At 41.6% G+C, this 22,639-nt stretch overlaps 1 protein-coding gene across 1 annotated transcript in view; it reads right to left on the minus strand.

Moving 5' to 3' along the window:
* Positions 1–4,632: 4,632 nt before the first annotated feature.
* The window catches only part of PTPN11 (protein tyrosine phosphatase non-receptor type 11), a 98,678-nt gene continuing 80,671 nt past the window's right edge, over positions 4,633–22,639 (minus strand). The window contains exons 15-16 of the mRNA XM_040346143.1: positions 19,662–19,763; positions 4,633–8,045 (exon numbers count right to left, since the gene is read on the minus strand). Of these exons, the coding sequence (XP_040202077.1) occupies positions 19,694–19,763 (70 nt within the window). The 3' untranslated portion in view covers positions 4,633–8,045; positions 19,662–19,693. The remainder of the gene's footprint in view (positions 8,046–19,661; positions 19,764–22,639) is intronic.

Genomic DNA, 22,639 nt, shown 5'->3' on the forward strand with positions numbered 1-22,639 from the left:
TTGGATCAAGTATAGATAAACCCTTTTTAAGACTTTTATTGTGTTCACTGGAGAAATTTGCTTTTACTTTCTGATCAGACAGGTAGTGAGGGTAATTCTCTCTGGTAGGGACACACACTGTATTAAAACTTCTTTCCAGTAACATGGAGGGTTAGAACCTCTGGGGTTTTTATGAACACTACTCTCCTCATATCTTATCCTGTTGTCACAGAGACATTAGTCCCTAGAGCCGGTTCACACTGGGGCGACTCGTCAGCCTGATGAGTCGCGTCCCATTCAATGCAATGGAACCGTCCTAATAGGAGCGACGCAAGTCGCTCCGACTTAGAAAAAGGTTCTTGCACGACTTCGGGAGTGGCTCGGGGCGACCTGCATTGACTTCTATACAGAAGTTGTTTTGCAGGTCGCCTCTGAAGTCATCATCAGGACGATTTGCAGAGTCGCCCCCGAAGTCGTGCCGCGGAAGTGTGAACCGGCTCTTAATGGGGTCACAGACAGCAAACAAAATAAAAGCAAAAGTATTTACTCTTCCAAAGTCTATCCAAAACGAAAAGAAAAGTTTTGACTGGAGTTGCGATTTAAAATGTACGTGCCTCATTTCATAAAGTACTGATACCCTTTAAATCTAGCAACAAAAAATGGTGCGATGTCAACCTGACCACTAAACGGATTGTTGTAAATATACATACATTATCTGGAACTCCAGTATTAATTTGGTAAGCAATGTCGAATGGTCAGGTAAATTGATATGAGCCAACAGGATTGACCACAAAGTCAAGAGAGAGAGGTCATAAGGTTATCAAAGACATTATACAAACTTTGTCCAATCCAAAAATAAGTACAAATAGATTCCAAATTTAATGTATAGAGGAGGAGACTTAAAAATCTAAAATTACCAGCATCCAATATACATTGGTAAAGGTTAAAAAGTCCTGCTTCGGGGTCTACTACTTGAAAATTGAAGAGCCGGCACTGCTGGGGGTTCAGTCTTGTATCTTTATTTCATATGACCATGTATAAAAGGAACACTACTACTACCACCCTAATTATATAGGTGTTACTCTGTTCCTCTGGAAGGGCTCGACTTACTTGACCTTGGGGGTTAAGCCTAAAAAATTTGTGTACTCTTATTAGATACAAAGTGCTGGTCAATATTAAAAGAGAGCTGGGCCTTAAAGTTGGAGGAAAAGTAAATAAGTGAATCTGGTATTATAAGTATGTACAGAAGAGAATTTTCTGACTAAGACCACACTCATTGTGGTATCCAGAGAGGGCATTAAAATGGCTGACAGATTCACATTACCTTGGTTATTTTTAATGGCTGGGGTGCATTATTTGTGTTTTTACACCAAGTCATTATTGATCTTTATGGGAGATGCATTTGCTGGAGACTACATGCAAAACGCTGCACAAAAGGCATCACAAAAGGCATCACACTAAGGGCCCGTTCACATATGTGCATTACGGTATTGTGGTAAAACACACAGTTTACTGTATCACACATATATGTGTTGGTGCCATTAATTCGTGATAGCACACCAACACACCTATACAACGTACTGGTGCAGAATTACACTGCAGTGAACCTCACCCACAAAAAAATGCAGCCTTCAAGCTGTGAACATTCCTAAAAACACAAAGGTGTGAACTGTGACTTTAGGTGTGTTTACAGCATCTTTTAATAAATGTTTTCATCTGCTTTAAAACACAAAAACAGTATTAGCTACAACTATGGAATTTTTTTCAAAAGAGGTTGAAAACGTCTTTATGCAAGCTTTTCACAGCCCTGATGCATTTTTGCTCGAAGTGTAACTAGCTCGGACGAAAACCCACTTTCCCGTAGACTTCTTTAAAGTGCAAAGATGCAACATGAAGGAGCTTTGGAGCGCTTTCTGAAACTGCATCAAAACCGCAGGTCATCACAGAAGTCTATGGGAAAGGGCAGCTAACCTTAGAAAAAACTGCAGGTTAGCAGAGCTTTAGCAGAAGTACAGCGTGGCACGGTGAAGCCGCTCTAAGAGAAAACAAGCTAGTATAACCATTTAGGGGTTGTTTCCCGAGAATACATGGGTTAATATGTACTGTGTCAATATCCATTGCTTTGCACTGTATTTTTGACAGAATCCCTTTGGACTGGCACAAAAGGCAAACCTCAGGTCCACGCACACAAAATGCAGCACACAGGAACCCTTTACAATGCAACACCTTGGTGGGGACAGGCTCTATACAAAACAAGGGACTGCCTGATGTCTATGTGTTCTGCCTACACTGGAGAAAACACAGACAACACATCTGGAAGGAGCTTAAAGACAAAGAACAGAGGCCTATAATATGTGAATACAATAAATGATGCAGTACAAGCTGACAAAAGGTTCCACCTATAAAAAGTTCAAGTTTTACATCACATATAAAAGAAGCGCTTTAAACATTAAAAACGTACCTGGATTCTAAAATGGATAGTTGGGACACCACCATAAAAAAAGGTATAGACTTTTTTTTAAAGGAAACATATTCCAACAGAAACAGGGGAGTGGTTTCAATCATCCCTCTGAAAATGGTAGTTGCATGTCTGTCATGCTGATCCTCCTGACTTTAACAATTAGAAATAGTATGCAGCAAGTAAAATCAATGTCCGGTCAAATTATTCAATCCTTAGATCAGCATGACAGACAGGGAAACTAGTGATTTCTGATGGAGTCAGTATTGGTAGCCATAGGTTTCCTTTAGAATGGTAACAAAACAGACTAGGTTTAAAGCTGAACTCCGGGTATTTACATTTATTTTCCCATGTAGTGGGTCTGGGCCTGCACTGCACAGGTTAACTGCTTGTTGTCGTCGTCCCTGGGATTGGAGAGCGGAGATATACTTGCCTAATCCTCCCAGCACAAGACTGGTTCCCACAACTCCTGCCCCACCTGTGGTCTAGCGGTCCTGTGCAGTGGATTGGAACATCTGGTACAGTCCATTGCATGGATCATGGGGGAGCTCCGTTTGCCGCGGCAGCGGAGGTTCGGGTGAGTATACAGCTTTCAGGTCACCTCTTGACAAAACGAACAGTTAACCCATTCAGTGCAGGCACAGACCCACTGCATGGGGGAAAAAAATGCTCAGAGTTCAGATTTAAGGATGAATTCCAGAGAGCGATGCAAACTCCAATTAATGTACTCCTGTCCACTGAAAATATTTTTCATGCTACTGGTTTAAGTACCTGAATTTGACTTGGTATCAGACTGTACAGTAAAAGGCAGACTGGGAGGGGAGCTGGGCAGCATTAGGTGCTCATCAGGTATGCTGCATGCAAATATGCTCACTAGAATTAGGCTGACAGGAAGAGAAAACAGCAAGTAGATGCATCTTGCTTTTTCTTTATTGTCCAATCACAGGCTGAGGGCAGGAAGTGACAAAGCTGAATAAGCTTAACTGCAGTAGTAAATATCCAGGTCTCCCATCTGGCTGTGTTGTGTGGCCAAGCTGCGTAAATCTCAGGACTGGATGGACAAGCATACAAATGTTTTGGTAGGCAAGTTGGTTTCCATATACACATTTCAACTGTGTATTTAGCGTTTTTTCAAGAGTTTAGCTTTCAGCTTAGTGAACAAGACCATGTGGTGCTATACTAAAAACTTTATATGTGATATAATACATTCACTGAAATTTGCAGTAAGACTATTCACATTCATGTTTTAATTCCTTGCTTTTCCAAACTACAATTTTCAGCAGGCAAGGAGATAGAAAAATGTGCTCAATTTACAACTGAGCCAACGTTCTTTGTACTTTGCACAAGATTACTTGTCATAAATGTTCCTCATCAGTTTTTTAAAACTGTGATCTTGGGTGAGGTTAAAGCGGAGTTCCAACCACAATTAGCATTTTTTAAATGCATGTCCTTTCATCCTGTGTTTTTATAATATAAATCCGGTCACTTACTATTTTACAATCCGCCGCCGATCCGCTTAGATATTCAAAAAAGATAGTTTATAAAACTATGTCTACACCGTTGTCATTTTGCTTGTGGGCATTGTGAAGCCTACAAGCACTTACTTCCTGGAAGTCTTGGATGGGGAGTGATAATTGGACAGCGCACTGCATCCTGGGAAATGATGACACACATTTCCCAAGAGCATTAGAGGGAGATGATGTCAGAATCCTAGGTGGTTTCAAAGGCAGATTTCGAGGGACCGCATTGCAACAGGCATTTCCAGATGAGTAAAAAAAAAAATATATATTTTTTTTACTTTTTAGGTCTAATGAGCACAATAATGAAAAAAAAAAATTGGGGATGGAAACTCCACTTTAATAACAACTGATGCAAAGTCAAAAAACGTGCTGCAGCAATCAATCTAATTTCTGCTCATTTTAACAATATAGGTCAACAAATTTAATACACTGCCTGACTCGTTTCTACAACTGTTAAAATCCATATATGACACAATTTGCAAGTCCAACCAAATCTTGTGTATCATAGGCACAGCTTCCAAGATTCTTTATACATTTTTTGCAGTGCTACCACATTCAAATGGTAAAAAGACTCAAATGGTGCAATGCCTTCAAGCCAAGCTACAGAACAAGAGCAAAACAATTTTAAAGCATGGTTGTACCCTTGTATAAAAAGTAAGAACGCTTACACAACGGTTTCAAAATAAGCTTGTGTCACTTTAGTATCTTTACAATGGGGATTTCTTGGTTTTGGTCAAAAATAATAGAAAAAGCAGTACCTTTTAAAAACTGATGTACAAACAAAGCAAATACAGAATAACAAATGTCGTTTAAACCTTGCACAGCATCCCTAATATAACAAACTATCCAAAATTCATAATAGTCACATTTATATCTAAACATTATTCAGCAATTCAAATTCATTATACTGATGGTATCTAGAAATTAGTGCACGGGGCACACTACTAGCAAATGAAAGCATGAACAGTTTGATGCAATCGTAGCAGTTTAAAAAAAATTATAATAATATAGCTACATAGTTTGAGATCCACTAACTGTCATTAAACTAAAATTACCAAGAGCTATGGCAACACATGCTGGGTAACCATAGGCTACCCATTCAATATAATAATAATAATAATAATAAAATAAAAAAAAAGCCATGATGCAACCGTTAACCCACTTTTTTTTTTGCAAATACCTATTCAAAGTTTAAAAACGGACATTGAATATATCAGAGCACGTGGTTTTGTTTTTGACAAATCATTCCAGTGCATTTGCAGCAAAGGAAATCATTTCTGGCAAAAATCCAACAAAAAACTGAAGTATCTCCTTAAAACATGACCGTTCCAAGAACAAATGAACTAATTATTTTGCAAAGTTGTTAATATTAAGGTGTGATGCTAAAATAAAGCAATTTTCAAAGTGCTACTAACTTTCCAATCAAAGTATTTTTGCATTTTGGGGTGAAGATGACAATTTGGACTTATTGGAAAAACAAAAACTTCCCAAATCAGATGATTTGATATCCGATACGGGCGGAAAAGCCTAATAATCTCAAATCTTCATATAGTAAAATGACAGGCTTATTAGGTGAAAATGAACATTGAAGCTAATATCCAATGAACAATGGCAGTGCTATGCTGGCGCAGGCTCAGAGGATGCTCTATGTTATTATAAAGAAGGGATTTTAAAATTCAGGTCCATTCTAGCTAGAAAATCGCTAGCTGATTTTCAAGTGGCAGGACTGTGGCATCATGAGTAGTCTTTCATATGGCGAAGGAAACTGCTATCACGGTTTTTAAATCCATGCCGCAGATCATCATTGGTTTCCAGTTATCTGCTTAGCTAAATATTATTTCTACTCACAGAACAGTTGACTCTACTATGAGTAGTTCACAGATACACCAAGGCAGACAATCTTGGATGCCCACTGGAAAGCACTCAAAATACCTGCAGGCATAGTTGAGCTTACAAATACTGTCAAAGGAGAGGTCTGAGGGGGGAGCAAGAAGTGGTACTAGCTTGTCAGTGGGAGGTGACTGACAAATTTTGACCAGACCAGGCGACTGTTGACTCACATCCTAGGGTAGCTTAAAATCCAGCTCAAGTGGTTATGGCTTACATAGCACATCTTACAATCTACACTGCTACATAATTAATGAAAATGCATAGGCCTATACATAATAATATATCAGTCAAGTTTGTACATATAAGAATGAACCGCTAGCGCAGTTATTACTGGGGGGTTTGTAGAAGAACTTCAGTGTAACTGAAAATCTTAATACAAGTAGCTGCTGATTTGACACTTTGCCTGTGTTGCAATGGGTAAGAAGATAATATACGGTCCAGGATCTAACAGTGTAAACATATCACCTCCATGACAGGAGTAACAAGTTAAATCCCTGTATCTATGCTAATTTACAGGCATGGACGACACCATAAAAGCTAGCAAGTATTCTCAGAAAGGATTGTAGCTTTCCTAAAAAAAAAAGAAAAAAAAAAAAAGGGGTTGGGTTATGTTGCTTTATTTCGGTCGCATAGTGCTACGCAGAGTTCCCCTTTAAACGAGGAACAGCGAGTACTAAAATTAGCAGATTAATCGATTCAAAGGGTGGGGATAATGGGAATACAACTGTGAAAAAGTAAGCTTAAAGTCCTTATTACTGTGGGCTTATATTCATGGATTCTACAAGCATCAGTCATCTGTAGAGCATAAAGGCAATATGGTAAAAAAAAAAGCAGCAATGACTGGAAAGAGTCAGCATTCTATGAGTAAGTTTTAGTCTCAGGAATTTGTCCTTGTAGGTAGGTGTGTTTTGCCAAAACCAACCCACATTCCACACATTTAGAAATTGGTTAAGCCAGTCTGGTAAGGTCCTGTATTTGGTGCACACAGTTCAAAGAACATGTTACAGGAACCTTTTGGCAAAACACACCTAAGGAAGAGGGGAAAAAAAAGAGAACACCACCACAATGAAGCACCTGCAGAAGAATGTAACTGAAAAAAAAAATGAAAAAAAGGAGTGCAATATTCACCTTGTGGGGCCCAGAGCACAGAAACTAGGCCTCACAGTAATAATGTACTTTCTGGCTGAAGGTAGGCTGTGACTGTAAAGGCACTTTAAGGAAATGCTTAACTAAGGTCCTGCTATAGTAAAGGTGCACAACTTGAGCCTTTTAAGCAGCAGCCCCCTTCCACTGAGAACACTGCATTTATTCAGTGTTAAAAGGGGGCCGCATTTTGCAGAGATAAGCAACAGGTGACATAAGGCCTTAACTCAGCAAGGGTCAGTTTGAAGAAAGATAAATGGGCCCAACAACCTTGCCATTCCCAAGAAGCAGAACAAGTTAAACATTAACCATTTGTAAAGTGCATCTCTAAATTTTCACTGTGTATCGCTGCATTTTAGTGACTGGCACAACATTCCGTGATCAATAGATAACCCCTAAATCGGCATCAGTCACATCCTCATGACTCGTCACAATTGGCACTAGGCATTATACATTTTGTCCATTTAATACTCATTTCTGGCTTCCTGCTCTCTAAAGAAAGTCTTATGACAAAGAAAAAGAAAGCACCATTATATTATGTGAGAACGCCAACAGTGTGGATATTCACATTTTAAAACATCTCCACATTAGCATGAAAAAGTTACATGAATACAGAGGTTTTTATTATGGTCTAGTTAGAAACTGTTATTGTCACAGTCTGCACTGTGAAGAAAGAAATTGTTCCCGTTGTAATGTAAGCAATCACCTTATTACTTTGTGTTGCCAGTGAACTAAGGTGCACTCAGTGGACTCACAAATACCTTAAACAGGGGGCACTATAAAAGAGAAGAATAGGCCAGCTTATTTGTAGTCTGTGTTGTGGACTCTACACAGTCAAACTGTAGAGTTAAAGATTCGTCGTGAAGAAAGCGCTGATCCAACATTTGGGAGATTCAGAGAGGACTTGAAGGAAGGGATTCCAAAAGCTTCTGATTTGCAATCTTAACGGTTTATGGATTTCAGACCAATTTTTTAAATGGACACAGCCTTTAAAAGCCAGGTCTTATACGTCCCATCGTCTTCACATTTCTTTTGCCTTTTCTCAGTCTTAGATTCTACATGGGAAAGAAAAAGTTCATTAATACACTCTAATCACAGATATCTAAGGTGGACCAGATCTGCTATCATGGGGGCCATTTCATACGGGTGGCAATAAAAATAAGCAGTTGATCCACATTGTTAGCATCTTGTTCAATGGGACTCTACTGCGAGCACAAAATTTCCCTTGGGGTTTGCAACCCAAATACCTGGCAGCTGCTGCTGTGAAGCAGGGTGGTAGAGACTACATCCTGTGTTAGAGACCTTGACACGACAACTTGATTAAAAAATAATGTTCTTTAGAAAGGAACATACAATCCACATTAATAATTAAGCTACCAAAATTAGTGTGTACAATTGCCTCCGGTTTCTTCCCCAATTTACCCTCTCTATGCGTACTGGTGACCATTATCACAGAAAGTGGTCACCAGAACAGATATAGGGAGAAAATCTTACAATGCAGGCAATAGTTTTAGTGACCCCCAGGGATTTTATCTCTCTTCATGGGGTGGTTATCGGACAGGAAGTGAAGGGAAATCTTCCCAATAGGCTACAGAAGTCAATAAGGACCTGAAAGTGCTCATAACCATCTCACTCAAAATGAAAAAAAAAAAGGTTTTGCCTTCAGTTCTAAGTTAAAGCCTTCAGTTTTCTTTGGGCTGCAAAAGTACCCTTTGCCTGATCCCTGATGCAGCTTGTTAGCATTATCTACAGGCCCCATTGCCCTCTGTAAGACGCAACACCAAGGGGACATTATTAGAAGAGAATCATAACCTGGAATCAATATGGAGGCGGCGGAACTACAGTGGTTATAGAACATTCACACGCCCCTGTAAAAAGAAAATAAATCAAACCAAGATAAATCACTTCAGAATTTTCCTGACCTTTAGACCCCTTTCACACTGAGGTGCTTTGCAGACGCTAAAAATAGTAGCAAAGTGCCCTGAAAGAGCCGCTCCTTTCATTCCGGAGCCGTGCACTGGCAGGACGCTAAAAAAAGTCCTGCTAGCTGCATCTTTGAGGCGCTGAAATCAATGGGCAGCGCCGCTACAGCGGCGCTTTTCCGGCAGTTTTAGCCCTCTTTTGGCCGTTGGCGGGGGTTAAAAGCACCCCACTATTGGCCAAATAGCGCTGCGAAGATGACGGTAAAGCACCCCAGTGTGAAAAGGGTTCTTGGGTCTCGTTCACATCATTGTGCAGAGACGTCAGTTTTTCTGCACACATTCTGCAAGGGCACAACATTTTTTTTATTAATAATTGTTCTCTATGTGTCCTGTTCGCACCACGACACTGGTATCATGTGCAGATTTTTTGTGCACAGTAATCTGCAACATGTATGCAGTTTTTAGCACAGGGAAAAAAACATGACATCAACATTGGTGTGGATAACTGATGTGAAACGGATGTCTCTGCAAGTGTCATCAGTTTTCATGCACGTATGGGATGTGAACGATGTCAAAGACATTTTTTTTTTCCACAGGGAGGGGAGATAGTGGTGTGTTCTCCCTCTCTGGAAAATATTTGTGGGTTTTTTTTTGCACACGGATTTGTCAAACTTTTTTTCATTTTAAAGTTTCTGGGTACTATAGGAAGGTAAAGGGAAATAGGTAAGAGAAAGGTTAACCGCGTAAGGACCGCCGCACGCAGATATACATCTGCAGAATGGCACAAGGGCATACATGTATGTCCCTTTTAAGAGCCCAGCCATGGGTTGTGCAGCTCGCGGCCCAGTCCTATGCTCTGTGACCGTCCCCGTGGGAATAGCGGACCGGATCGCCGCCGGTGTCCTGCGATCGGGCAACAGAGAGGAAGAACGGGGAGAGGTAAGTGTAAACAAACCTCTCCCCGTGCTTCCTAGCGAGATTGACACTGATCGTCTGTTCCCTGTCATCGTCTGTTCCCCCGCCAGAATCATTTTGAATATTAGTTAGGTTTAGCATGGAATTCTACTTTAAGTGTAGAGTCATAGCAGAGTCAGAGACACCCCTGTCCTTCAAGTCCTGGGTTAGCACAGTCATGAAATTAAAGCCAGTGACTGAAAAGGGATGAAACAGGTGGCCTTGAGACAGCAGGCAGCCTGTTTGGAGGAGGCAAGATGTTTCAGTATGTTTGTAAACCAGGTATTTATGGGTCAGCATAGTGGAAAGAAAATCACTTATTTTATTATTTGTGAGGCGAATCGAGGAATAATACACACCGAAGGAAAGGTATATATTACTTGGAATGGAGTCCAGGGAATTATCAGGACATCCATTGGCAGTTCTAAAGCATCATTGGTCTGGGCCACAAACAGGGATAACTTGTTGTACCTGAGGCTAGGATGTCCACACCTCGAGTCCCCCATTTCTGATAGAAGAGATTGAGGATGTTAGGATGAAGGGATCATTCCTCCTGGTTCAGTCCATGACAACTGAAGAAAATCACCTGCCAATTGTCCATTCCCGAGATACGAATAGCAGAGCTTGCTGGAAAAAGGTCCTCTGCCCAAGAGAGAATGAGGCTTATTTGCTTTATGGCTGCCTGACTCCAGATGATTGATATAGGCCACTGCTGAAGCATTGTTTGACTGCACCCTAACTGGGTGTACCTGAAGAAAAGAGGTCCAGTGATGCATGGTTAATTTGATTGATCTGAGCTCCAGGAAGTTGATGGGAAGCTTGGTTTCTTTTGAGGGCCAGGTTTCTTGAACTGTAAGAGATGATTGGGACTCACCCCTAGCTGGCCTGTGAGGCTGGCATCTGTTATCAGCTTCCATGAGTGTATCTTACCCACTTTCAAGATTGGGTTAGAAATCTACCAACTTAGAAAGTTCCTTGCTTGACTGGAGAGAAGCATGGAAAGATCAGAGGGTTTTTTGCAGGCCAACAGAATGCTTTACTGAAGAGGCCTAATGTAGAATTAAGAGAAAGAACAGCTTTGAACAAGGCTACCATTAGGCCCATATAAGCCTTATGGAGAATCTCACAGGGGGAATGTCTTTTTGATCCTAAAGTCTGTGCATGGGATCTTAAAGATGCTTTCTGGAAGGAAAACATTTGCCGGGGCCATGTCTTGAAAAACCCCCAAGTATTCTAGATGAAGGGAAGGCTGATAACCTAGCCAAAGACCTAAAGAATCTGGCGAGTCGATTCCACATAAGACAAATTGAAAGTGTTTGTCTCCTACCATCATGCTGAAAATCTGTGTCATGAGGGCAATGCAAGTGTTTTGCCAGAACTTGGTCCTGTCGATCGTTAGTTTCCATAGTACATTTGGTTTTGTTCGACAAATCATTGCAACATATGGCTGTAGAGTTAGGTCTGCAAGAGCAAAGAGCCTTTAAGAGAATATACATTTTTCTGTGCAGAATCCTTGGGGGGGGAGGAAAGTCTTCTGAAAGTACAGCAAGGTCCTTTTTTTAAACTGATGGGGGAAGATTTACTAAAACTGGTGCACACAAAATCTGATGCAGCAGTGCATAGAAACCAATCAGCTTCTAACTTCACCTTGTTCAATTAACCACTTCAGCCCCAGAAGAATTTTTCCTCTTCCTGACCAGACCACTTTTTGCGATACTGCACTGCATCGCTTTAACTGACAATTTCGGGCGCACTACATTGCACACAAACGGACTTGACAACCTTTTTTTCCCCCACCTTTGGTGGTATGTTTTCACCCCTGTGGTTTTTATTTTTTGATCTATAAAACAAAACAAAAAAAAAGCGACAATTTTGAAAAAAAAAAAGAAAAAGCAATATTGTTTACTTTTTGCTATAATAAATATCCCCCCAAAAATATATATAAAAATCTTTTTTTCCCCTCAGTTTAGGCCGATATATTTTTGGGATAGATTTGTGGCACTTTTATTATTTTTATCGTGACTACGACATTGCGGCGGACACATCGAACACTTTTGACAGTATTTTGGGACCAACGTCATTTATACAGCGATCAGAACTATAAAAATGCACCGATTACTGTGTAAATGACACTGGCAGGGAAGGAGATTCTAACTGTAGGGGGAATAGTCTTACAACAACATGACAGAGATCACTGCTCCTGATGAAAGGGAGCAGTAGATCCCTGTCATGTCACTAGGCAGAACTGGGAAATGCCTTGTTTACATAGGCAACTCCCTGTTCTGCCGCTCCGTGACCCGATTGCGTGCCCCGGCGTACATGGAGTCCACGGGACCCGCAGGCACGCCACAGAGCACATGGCGGGAGGGCGGGCGTGCGCCCACAATGTCACGATTAAAAAAGGGATGTTACAGGTATGTCCATTTGCCCACCGCTGCCATTGTGCCAATGTATATTGGTGTGCAGCACAGTCGGCAAGTGGTTAAGCTTTTACAAAAAAAAAAATGGAAGCCGAGTGGTTACTATGCACAACTGCATCAGATTCTGTGTGCACCTTAGTAAATCTCCCCCAATGTGTCTATTACCAGAACAGCCCACTTTTTAGTGAATTCATTTTCCATTGATCTATCACAACAATTCAGTGAAAATCATCATAAAATTGCCCATTATTCTGGTTCATGAATGGGGAATGTCTTTCAGTTTTCACACAAAGTGAATAATATTCTGGGGACACTTAAATGCATGCACTGCCAGTAATAGGAGATAACGAGTCTCATTCCATACCATAAGAATACAGTAACCAGGACAACCCTGTATTACCTTTCCATGTTGTTGGTCTCTATCAGAGTCCAGACTTTTCCCATCTTGGTGGGCATAACCTCATATGGGTCTTCTGGGGACTATAGGAATGGAACATGGTCATGGACCTATATAGCATCCTACTGCTAACTACACTCATTGCACTCAGTGCCATGGCAAGCACACAAGCAGGATCCAGTGCCTGAAGAAACGTTACAGGCCATCCCCAGAGTATGGGGTACAGGCACGGTTCTCCTAAAGGCATTACGGAGGTTACATCAATCTGGATGCACTACTTCTAAGGTTATAGTAGAAAGCAGTAAAATGCTGATAGACGAAACCCAAGGCAGAGTTGATTGAAGAATGTGAAATAAAGAAACTGGAATGGGAAGTGGGAAATGGTTATAGGGATATGCCCCAGGGGGCATGTTTTAAAGCTTTGCCAGTGTGCAATCACCTTAAGGTAGCATCCTATAACCCGGGGTCTATGAATATTCAGTCTGTGTCCTGTACTATGCGATTAAGATACAAAGATTCTATTTTTCACAGAAGTTAAAATTACATCATGTCATTCCTTATATGCTACTAGGTCATTTAAAAAGATGAAGGTTAAAAAGAAGGCTCATGCTTATAAGGCAGTATCTGACCAGAATCATGGAATTTCCATACAATCCACTGATGCCCTGCCCTTGAGGCATAGCACAGGCAGATCTGCCTAAAATCTGTCAACTCATAATTTTATTAATATGCTGTAAATGAAGGCGGGAAATACAAGCTTCAGCTCGGCTTTTCTATTTTTTAAATCTCCCTATGATATATTTAGTGTTTTTTTTGAATGGTGGCATTAAAGCTGTACTCCAGACAAACCGTTAAAATACACAGATCAATGCTCATATAAAAAGGGATGCATTTTACCTGCCAAAGGATCTGTATTTGTGTCCATCCAGTCCTGATATTTACACAGCTCTGCCACACAGCACAGCCCTGCCTGGAAGGGCAAAAGATCTGATTTTCCACTGCTGCAGTTCAGTAATTCTTACAGGGCTTGTCCCTGCTCAGCCTGTGACTAGACAGAGAGAGAAGCAGCAGACAAAAGTAGTTCACCTCTGTCATTCTACTCTGTCAGCACGCTTCTTGATACCACGCATACACACACCCCTGCTTGGTTCAATCTGCCAATTCTCATTCACCCAGTCTGATATTTGCTGTACAGGGACTGCAAGCGGTCAATACCAAGTCAAATTTAGATACCTGTACTGCTTGTATTTAAAAAAACGCATGCAACGATACATTAATAAATACAGAGCCACATTAATTGGCATCTGGAGTTCAGCTTTAAGCCTTTACTTTCATTACTGTAATCCTTTCTTCAGACTAAACCAATGAAACCAACATGCAGGTTAAAAGCAGGTACCTACAGCTGCTTCACACACCCATTACTCCACCAGAGTTCCCCAGAGTACCTGCTTTTGAATTTGTTTGTTACCTTAAAGACAATATAAAACCATATTAATAAAGAAATATAGAAAAAGGGGGGTGACTAAAGCGCTAGCCAATACTAACAAAGTGAGGGTGAAAAATGTGCTAACAAAATATAAATGAAAAAATCAATGCAGCTCAAATCTAAATTGTGCCAACAACAAAAAAATTGGATGAATAAAGTGAATGATGAGCGCAAAGATAAATGGAATATTGCATATAACACATCAATTATGTGAACGATTAAAGAATAATATATAAGATCCTCTAAATGAGGAAATAACGCAAAAAAAAACCAATCACTACTAATAATAAGTGTTTGGTTACGGAGCGGCCATTTTGGTGAAGCCTGGAACTGCACACAGAGAGAAGGACACGCTTCTGGAGAGAGTCCACTGGACTGCAGTCGCCCATCCGAGAAGGGAGAAGTTTGTATACATTCCATCTGAGGATTTCTATGCTGTTTTCCCACGTGAGGGAGGTAAGCGCTCTGTGAGCCCAGCTGTCGTGTGAAATTTTTACAGCACATATAACTGGATATATTTCATCGCTGCCAGCTCCCATACACGGATTATTTTATTGTTGCCACTTGGGACACTTTGTTTATTTATCACATTTGGGACACTTTATTGTATTCAATACCCCTGATTGCACACCTCAGTTGCCACAAGTTATTAGAGGTGATTGGGGTTTTTTGCGTTATTTCCTCATTTAGAGGATCTTATATATTATTCTTTAATCGTTCACATAATTGATGTGTTATATGCAATATTCCATTTACCTTTGCGCTCATCATTCACTTTATTCATATTAATAAAGAAAACCCATCTCTATACTTTGCATCTAGCAACAGAAACTTTGCTTTGTCCATTCATGCCAGCCTCTGCCTGCAGCAGAGCCCTCTGAAAGACTCTGCCGCAGTAACAACTGATACAAGCAAGAGATGCTAAATGAATACAGATGTTACAGGGAGGCTGGCTACCTTCTGCGTTCAGCATTCTGCTGAGATTTCCACACAAATCTAGCGTGTAAGGGCGGAGCCATTTTTCTATCTTGCAATAAAAAGTGCATTTTAGATTATCTTCAAATTACATTTCTGCATGATCAAACAGTTCATAAACGTAGTTACCCTTTCAAATAGATTTTGCAGCATGTACCTAGTGCAGCCTTTTATTGTTTATGAGCGTGCAAGGAGGAAAGTGCCAAAAATGCAGAACATATAGAGTCCAGAATACAGTCTTATTCAAACTCTTATGTCATAAAAAAAAATGTAAACGTTCTTCTGGTTTCAAAGGGTCCCACCTTGATCAGAGCAAGCTATTGTGGATCAAACTGTGCAAGTGGATCCTAAAAAGTAATTGGTTTGATCACTCCAGATGCTAGTTAGACATCACCTTCTCCACTGCAGAAACCTGGGGGCAGGGATGTCTTTAAGGCAGGGCAAAAGGGGCAGCTGCCCTGGTCCCCGTCATTGTTGTGGGGCCCAAAGCAGCTGCCTCATACTTGCCAACTATCTCAGTTTAAATTCCCTTGTCCTTTGAATTTTTAGTCCTTTGCCGTGTCCCAATATCTCAGTGTGAAGTGCTGCTACTAATGCTGCCCAGCTCTGCCTTATTGTTGTGTAGAGATGACTCACCTGCAGACCCTATGTTTACATGTAAATAACTGTCATTTATATGTAAATAACAGGAGCATTCATATGCAAATAAAGGCGGCATTCATATGTATATAATGCCCCTCTGCAGTGAAGAGATGATGTGCTGTAACATTATTAGCAATATTACTGTGCAGTAATCTCTAGCAACCAATCAACAAGAAGAAGAAATCATGTGCTGTAACTAGCAACCAATCAGTGAGCCGTAATGTGTGTTGTAACCTCTAGCAACCAGTCAGTAAGTGGTAATAATATTCTGTAAGCTCTGGCAACCAATGGCAATCACTGCCTGATCTGATACAGTAAACTGATTTTAAGTCTAGCTGATATTTATTGCATGTCTCAGAACAGGTGGAGAGCAAAAATTGCATGGGGGGGGGGGCTCCCCCCCCCAAAAAAAATGTGCCCAGGGTCCAATCAACATTAAAGACGGCCCTGCCTGGGGGATCTAAGAGAACTATATAATAAGTGATATTAACCAGTTAGCAACCGCCCTATAGACGAAATACGTCTACAAGGCGGTTGCTTAACTCTGGGAGGGCGTCAATGTACGTCCTCCCAGAATCGCGCTCCCGCGCGCCCTGTGGGGCGCGCACACGGGAGTCTCCGTGACCGCCGGGTCCTCCAGGCCCGGCTGATCACGGAAAATCGCCGCTGATAGCAGCGATTTACCACGTGATCGCTCTGTCCAATGACGGAGCGATCACTAGTAAACTAGTAAACCGAACGGTACAGTGTGAGAGGAGAGGGGAGAGAGCGGAAGCAGCAGTAGCTGCTGCGGGCTGGATCTGTGACACATGCAGTCACAGATCCAGCCATCCCTCCCTGTGCAATACTCTGCAATGCCCCCATACTCTGCAATTATGCCCCAAAATATTCTGCAATTATGCCCCAAAATACCCCACAATACTCTGCAATACCCCACAATACTCTGCAATACCCCACAATACTCTGCAATACCCCACAATACTCTGCAATACCCCACAATACTCTGCAATACCCCACAATACTCTGCAATACCCCACAATACTCTGCAATACCCCACAATACTCTGCAATACCCCACAATACTCTGCAATACCCCACAATACTCTGCAATACCCCACAATACTCTGCAATACCCCACAATACTCTGCAATACCCCACAATACTCTGCAATACCCCACAATACTCTGCAATACCCCACAATACTCTGCAATACCCTGCAACGTCGTCTATGGGGATTTTTAAGTAGCAAAGTTTGGCGCCATTCCACAAGCGTGTGCAATTTTGAAGGGTGACATGTTGGGTATCTATTTACTCGGTGTAACTTCATCTTTCACATTTAAGCAAAGGAATGAAGAAAAAATACTAAATTTGCCAAATTTTATAACAGAAACAAAAGAAAAATTATTATTTTTTACAGAATTTTCAGTCTTTTTTCTCTTATAGCGCAAAAAATAAAAAACCCAACGGTGAATAAATACCACCAAAAGAAAGCTCTATTTGTGTGAAAAAAAGGACGAAAATTTCATTTGGGTACAGTGTTGTTTGACTGAGTAATTGTCATTCAAATTGTGAGAGCACCGAAAGCTGAAAATTGGTCTGGTTATTAAGGGGGTTTACGTGCCCAGTGGTCAAGTGGTTAAAAGGAAAAGGATGGGGGTAGTGGCATTACCCAAGCCTGAAGAATAATCCAACAGGTCTCACTATATATGGCTATATGTAACACCAATATAAAATGGGTGTATGATAAATAATCCCACGGTGAAAAATGTGTAGCAATACTCGCCTAGAGCTAGATACAAAGTTCTAGCAATGTAGGGACAATAGCTCCAATGAAGAACAAACCTAGGAGAATAGGTCGAAAAAATCAGTGATCAATTGGACACCCAGTGCTTCTACCTATATAATAAGTAAATCTTGGCTTTTAGCGCTACAGAGCTATGTAAATGTAATTGTAGTTTCAATATGGTGAACTATGGCTTCCCTGAAATGTTATTCCATGTGTTAAAGTGGTTGTAAACCCAAATAAATAAATAAAAACCTTGCAAGACAAAGGCATAATGAGCTAGTATGCATAGCATACTAGCTCATTATGTATTATCTCAGATCGAAACCCCCCGCAGTGGTCCTAGTCTCCCCCTCCGCCCGCCATCTCTCCCGGGGCTTACTTGCAGGTAACATGGCTCCGGCGCTTTGATTGGTCGGAGTCGCGATGACGTCAATCCTGTGCATGCACGCAGGAGCCGTCAGTAACGGCACACGGACTGAAGCAACGGCACATAGGTGCCATTGCTTCAGTCTGCCCCAGTGCGCATGGTCCGATGATATCGGCGCATGCAGGGGACAGGGGATATCTCCTAATCCAGGCATGTCCAAAGTCCAGCCCGGGGTCCAATTGCGCCCCCCCTGGTGATTTAATATGGCCCCCCTGGGGATTTGTGTGTGTGCAATATATATATATATATATATATATATATATATATATATATAGCCATTGCAGCCTCACATGTGCCCTGAGGGCAACAAAAGATATATACCGTATTTATCTGAGCTGCCTCGGAGGGGACAGAAAGTGCGCCATCGGATTACATGAAGAGAATCTCCCATTTACTCGGCGGTGTCTGTAATAGGAAGTCCCGTTTCCTGGGATGCAATTGGATTACTGTTCTGTTTATCATAGGAGACGTTTTTTTTTTATTAAAGAGGGCAAGAGTAAACAAGAAATTCTCCTGTTTGTAATCCGACGGGCACTTGTCCCTCCCCCTTCCTGTCCCCTCCGAGGCTGCAGATGGGCAATGATCAGGCTGAACTGATGGCAATGGTGAGGCTGCATTCATGGCAATGGTAAGCCTGTGCGTGTTATACGATGATAAATATGGTATGTCCAAATAACACACCCAAGCTCACCCTTAGTCCTGAGCAGCGCTCGGGATTTGTTGGGGCCACAAAAGAGATATATACAGTATATCCAAGCTCATCTCTTCACCACACACAGCCACAAAGGCAAGAGAATTCTTGTTGGGCAGTGTATTAGTGCGCGCATGAACACACTTGGATCAAATTTTAATGGTTCAAAGAATGTCAGGCCAAATAGTTGGCCCTCGAGCATGTTCAATTCATCAAATGTGGCCCTCTTTGAAAAAACTTTGGACACCCCTGTCCTAATCTGTGCAGGTTTAGGAGATGTGCTGGGCAGCTACAGGTAAGCCTCAATATAGGCTTACCTGTAGCATAAAGCGGCTGTAAAGGGTTTAGAACCACTTTAATGGCATTTGCATTTATTGTAAAATACACTTCATGGGCCTATCAAGATTGGTGTAACTCTGGCATGTCAAGATTAAAAAATAGCCTAGCTTGCTTTTTAATTAGGGTGCTGCATTTCGGAATTGTAGACTACAAGTCTTCTACAAGTGAATAAGCATCTAGATTCAGTTCTCAAGTAACATTTGTTTCATAGTAAGCAAGGCTACTTTCACACAGGTGGTTTTCAGGCGCGTTAGCTGTAGAAATAGCCTCTGAAAAGTGCCTGAAAACCGCCGCCCCATTCATTGCAGTGCGTCTTTCCACACTGGGGTGGTGCGCTTGTGGGACTTTTTGAAAAGTCCTGCAAGCAGCATCTTTGTGGAGGTTTGGGAGCGCTGTAAATAGTGCCTGAAAAGCACTTTGAAAACACCAAAAAAAAAAAAAAAAAAGATATCAGAAGTGTCCGAAAAGCGCTGCAAAAGCGTTGTTAAAAAGGCGACGCAAAAATGAGCGGTGCTTTAGCGCCGACACCTGCGCACTGCCAGTGTGAAAGAGATCTAAAGTATTTCTTTATTAAGTAACATTTTATAAGAATAACACATTGTTGAGCAATGGATTGTAAGCACCATATATTACCAGTCTATGTGGAGGAGACATCATATTTCAGTTCATCTGAAGCTTTTCTGCTGTTGCATGAGGCCCACATTTTCATACACTCTACCAGAATCTTCTCTCATTCTGTAACACAAAAGACAAATATTCAGACACTGGTACTCCAGAGCTGCATTATGCTTCATGAGAACAAAACCTGATAACGTTTCTACCAGTTTACTGAGCACAATATCTTTTGTAAATTTCCATTAGTAGTAGAAAAGGTCAGAAGCAGCAAGGCATCACCTTGCATATGGTGTATATACCAAAAGTATGATGTGAAACCGGTAGAGGTCTTCATTTTGTAATCTGCTTCTGTTTTAGAAGACAGTGAAACACTAGTAAACTAGCTAAGCCAAGAGTGATTTCTCTGTAAGGCCCCTTTCACACTGGGGCTTTTTTCAAGCGTTATTCGAGTGAAGCCTCATCTGCAATCCCAATGTGAAAGCCTGAGTGCTTTCAAAGCCCTTTCACACTGCAAGCGCCCTAAAAACGCTGGTAAAGCACCGCTAAGACCCTAAAGTTTTTTGGGCGTTTTTGCAGTGCCTCAGTGTGAAAGGGTAAGGCGTTTTTACAGCGCTTTCAATTCATTTCAATGGAGCGTTTTTTTCAGCGCCCAAAAGCTGCTCCAAAGATGCTGCTTGCAGGACTCAGTGTGAAAGGGTCCATTGAGATGCATGGAGAGCGTTTTAATAGCGCTATTTTTAACGCTAAAACGCTGTAAAAACGATTCAGTGTGAAAGGGGTCTAAATAGAAAGTCCATCACTTAAGGAAACAAACAAAAAAACTGAGGACTAGTGGGCAAGGTTATAGGGGGATGCCAAAGAGTTGTGTCCTCAATAGCTTGCCAGTGTCCAGCAACCTGAATGTTCCAACCTATATCCCAGGGTCCACAAACACTTAGCGTGTGTCATGTGCTGTAGGATCAAGATAAGTGGATGTTTTTTTTTTTGGTTGCTGTAATTATAGCTGATCACATACAAGAATTTATAATATGTTACTACCTGTGGGGTTTTGAACAGTCAAGACATTAAAAGCATTAGCTCATGAAGCCTTAGGCTACTTTCACACTGGGGCATTGCGCCGTCGTAAAGCACCGATATTTTTTGCGGCACTTTACCGTTGTTTTTGCAGCGCTATCAGCCGCTAGCGAGGCGCTTTTAACCCCAGCCAATGCCTGAAAGTGTTAAACAAGGCATTTCCCTGTTCTGCCTAGTAACATGACAGGGATCTACTGCTCCCTGTGATTGGTGTCAGGTCAGTGGAAGTCCACTCCCCCCCCCCCCACAACAGTTAGAATCACTCCCTAGGACACACTTAACACCTTGATCACCCCTAGTGTTTAACCCCTTCCCTGCCAGTGTAATTTACACAAAAATTAGTGCATTTTTATAGCACTGATCGCTGTATAAATGACAATGGTCCCAAAATAGTGTCAAAAAAGTGTCGGATATGACCGCCATAATGTCGCAGTCCAGATGAAAAAATAAATAAATCGCAGATCGCTGCCATTATTAGTAAAAAAAATAAAAATTATAATAAAAATGGCATAAAACTATCCCCTATTTTGTAGACGCTATATCTTTTGCGCAAACCAATCAATACACGCTTATTGCGTTTTTTTTTTTTTTTTACTCAAAATATGTAGAAGAATACGTATCTGCCTAAAATGAGGAAAAAAATCATTTTTTTTTTTTTTAAATGTGGGATAATTATTATAGCAAAAAGATATTGGGGTGGATTCAGGTAGGGGCGCGCAAAACTGCGGCGGCGTAACGTATGACATTTATGTTACGCCGCCGCAATTTTTACGGGCAAGTGCTTGATTCACAAAGCACTTGCCTGTAAACTTGCGGCGTAGCGTAAAAGGGGCCGGCGTAAGCGCGCGTAATTCAAATGATCCCGTAGGGGGCGTGGATCATTTAAATTAGGCGCGTTCCCGCGCCGAACGTACTGCGCATGCGCCGTCCCTAAAATTTCCCGACGTGCATTGCGGTAAATGACGTCGCAAGGACATCATTGGTTTCAACGTGAACGTAAATGGGGTCCAGCGCCATTCACGGACGACTTACGCAAACGACGTAAAATTTTCAAATCACTGCGCGGGAACGATGGCCATACTTAACATTGGCTGCGCCTCCTAATAGCAGGAGCAACGTCCCGACGAAAACGACTTACGCAAACGACGTAAAAAACTACCGTCGGCCGCACGTACGTTCGTGAATCGGCGTAAGTATGTAATTTGCATACTCTACACTGACAACTACGGGAGCGCCAGCTGGCGGCCAGCGTCAGAATGCACCCTAAGATACGACGGCGTAAGAGACTTATGCCAGTCGTATCTTAGGCTAAAGTCGGCGTATCTAGCTTTCTGAATACAGAAAGTAGATACGCCGGCGCAACTTAGCAATTACGCGGCGTATCTATGGATACGCCGGCGTAATTGCTCTCTGAATCTACCCCACTGTTTTTTTCAAAATTGTTGCTTTTTGTTTATATCACAAAAAATAAAAAACTGCAGAGGTGACCAAATACCACCATAAATCTCTATTTGTGGGGGGGGGGTGTACATTTTGTTTGGGTACATCGTCGCACGACTGCGCAATTGTCAGTTAAAGCGACGCAGTGCCGAATCGCAAAAAATGGTCTGGTCATTGGGCAGCCAATTCTTCCGGGGCTGAAGTGGGTAATCTATGTCCAGCCTTAGAAATCTCCTGCTGATATTGTGCATGGACAAAAGACAAAACAAAATACCTTTAAAAGCGAGTGGGGCAAGGCAAAAACGCCCTCCCTCTTTCTGGGTTTTACAGGTACGTACTAAGGAACTTAGCAGTGACTAAGATTTGCAAAAGGAAATGCTCAGAACATTGATTAGCCGACACCTATGGACTACACACTATTTTCAGAACAAGTTTTCAGTAGTAGAATTCAGAAAATTGTAGCTTCAATCTGATGCTTTTCT

This window comes from Rana temporaria, chromosome 1 (assembly GCF_905171775.1).
Source record: "Rana temporaria chromosome 1, aRanTem1.1, whole genome shotgun sequence".
NCBI classification, from domain to species: domain Eukaryota; kingdom Metazoa; phylum Chordata; class Amphibia; order Anura; family Ranidae; genus Rana; species Rana temporaria.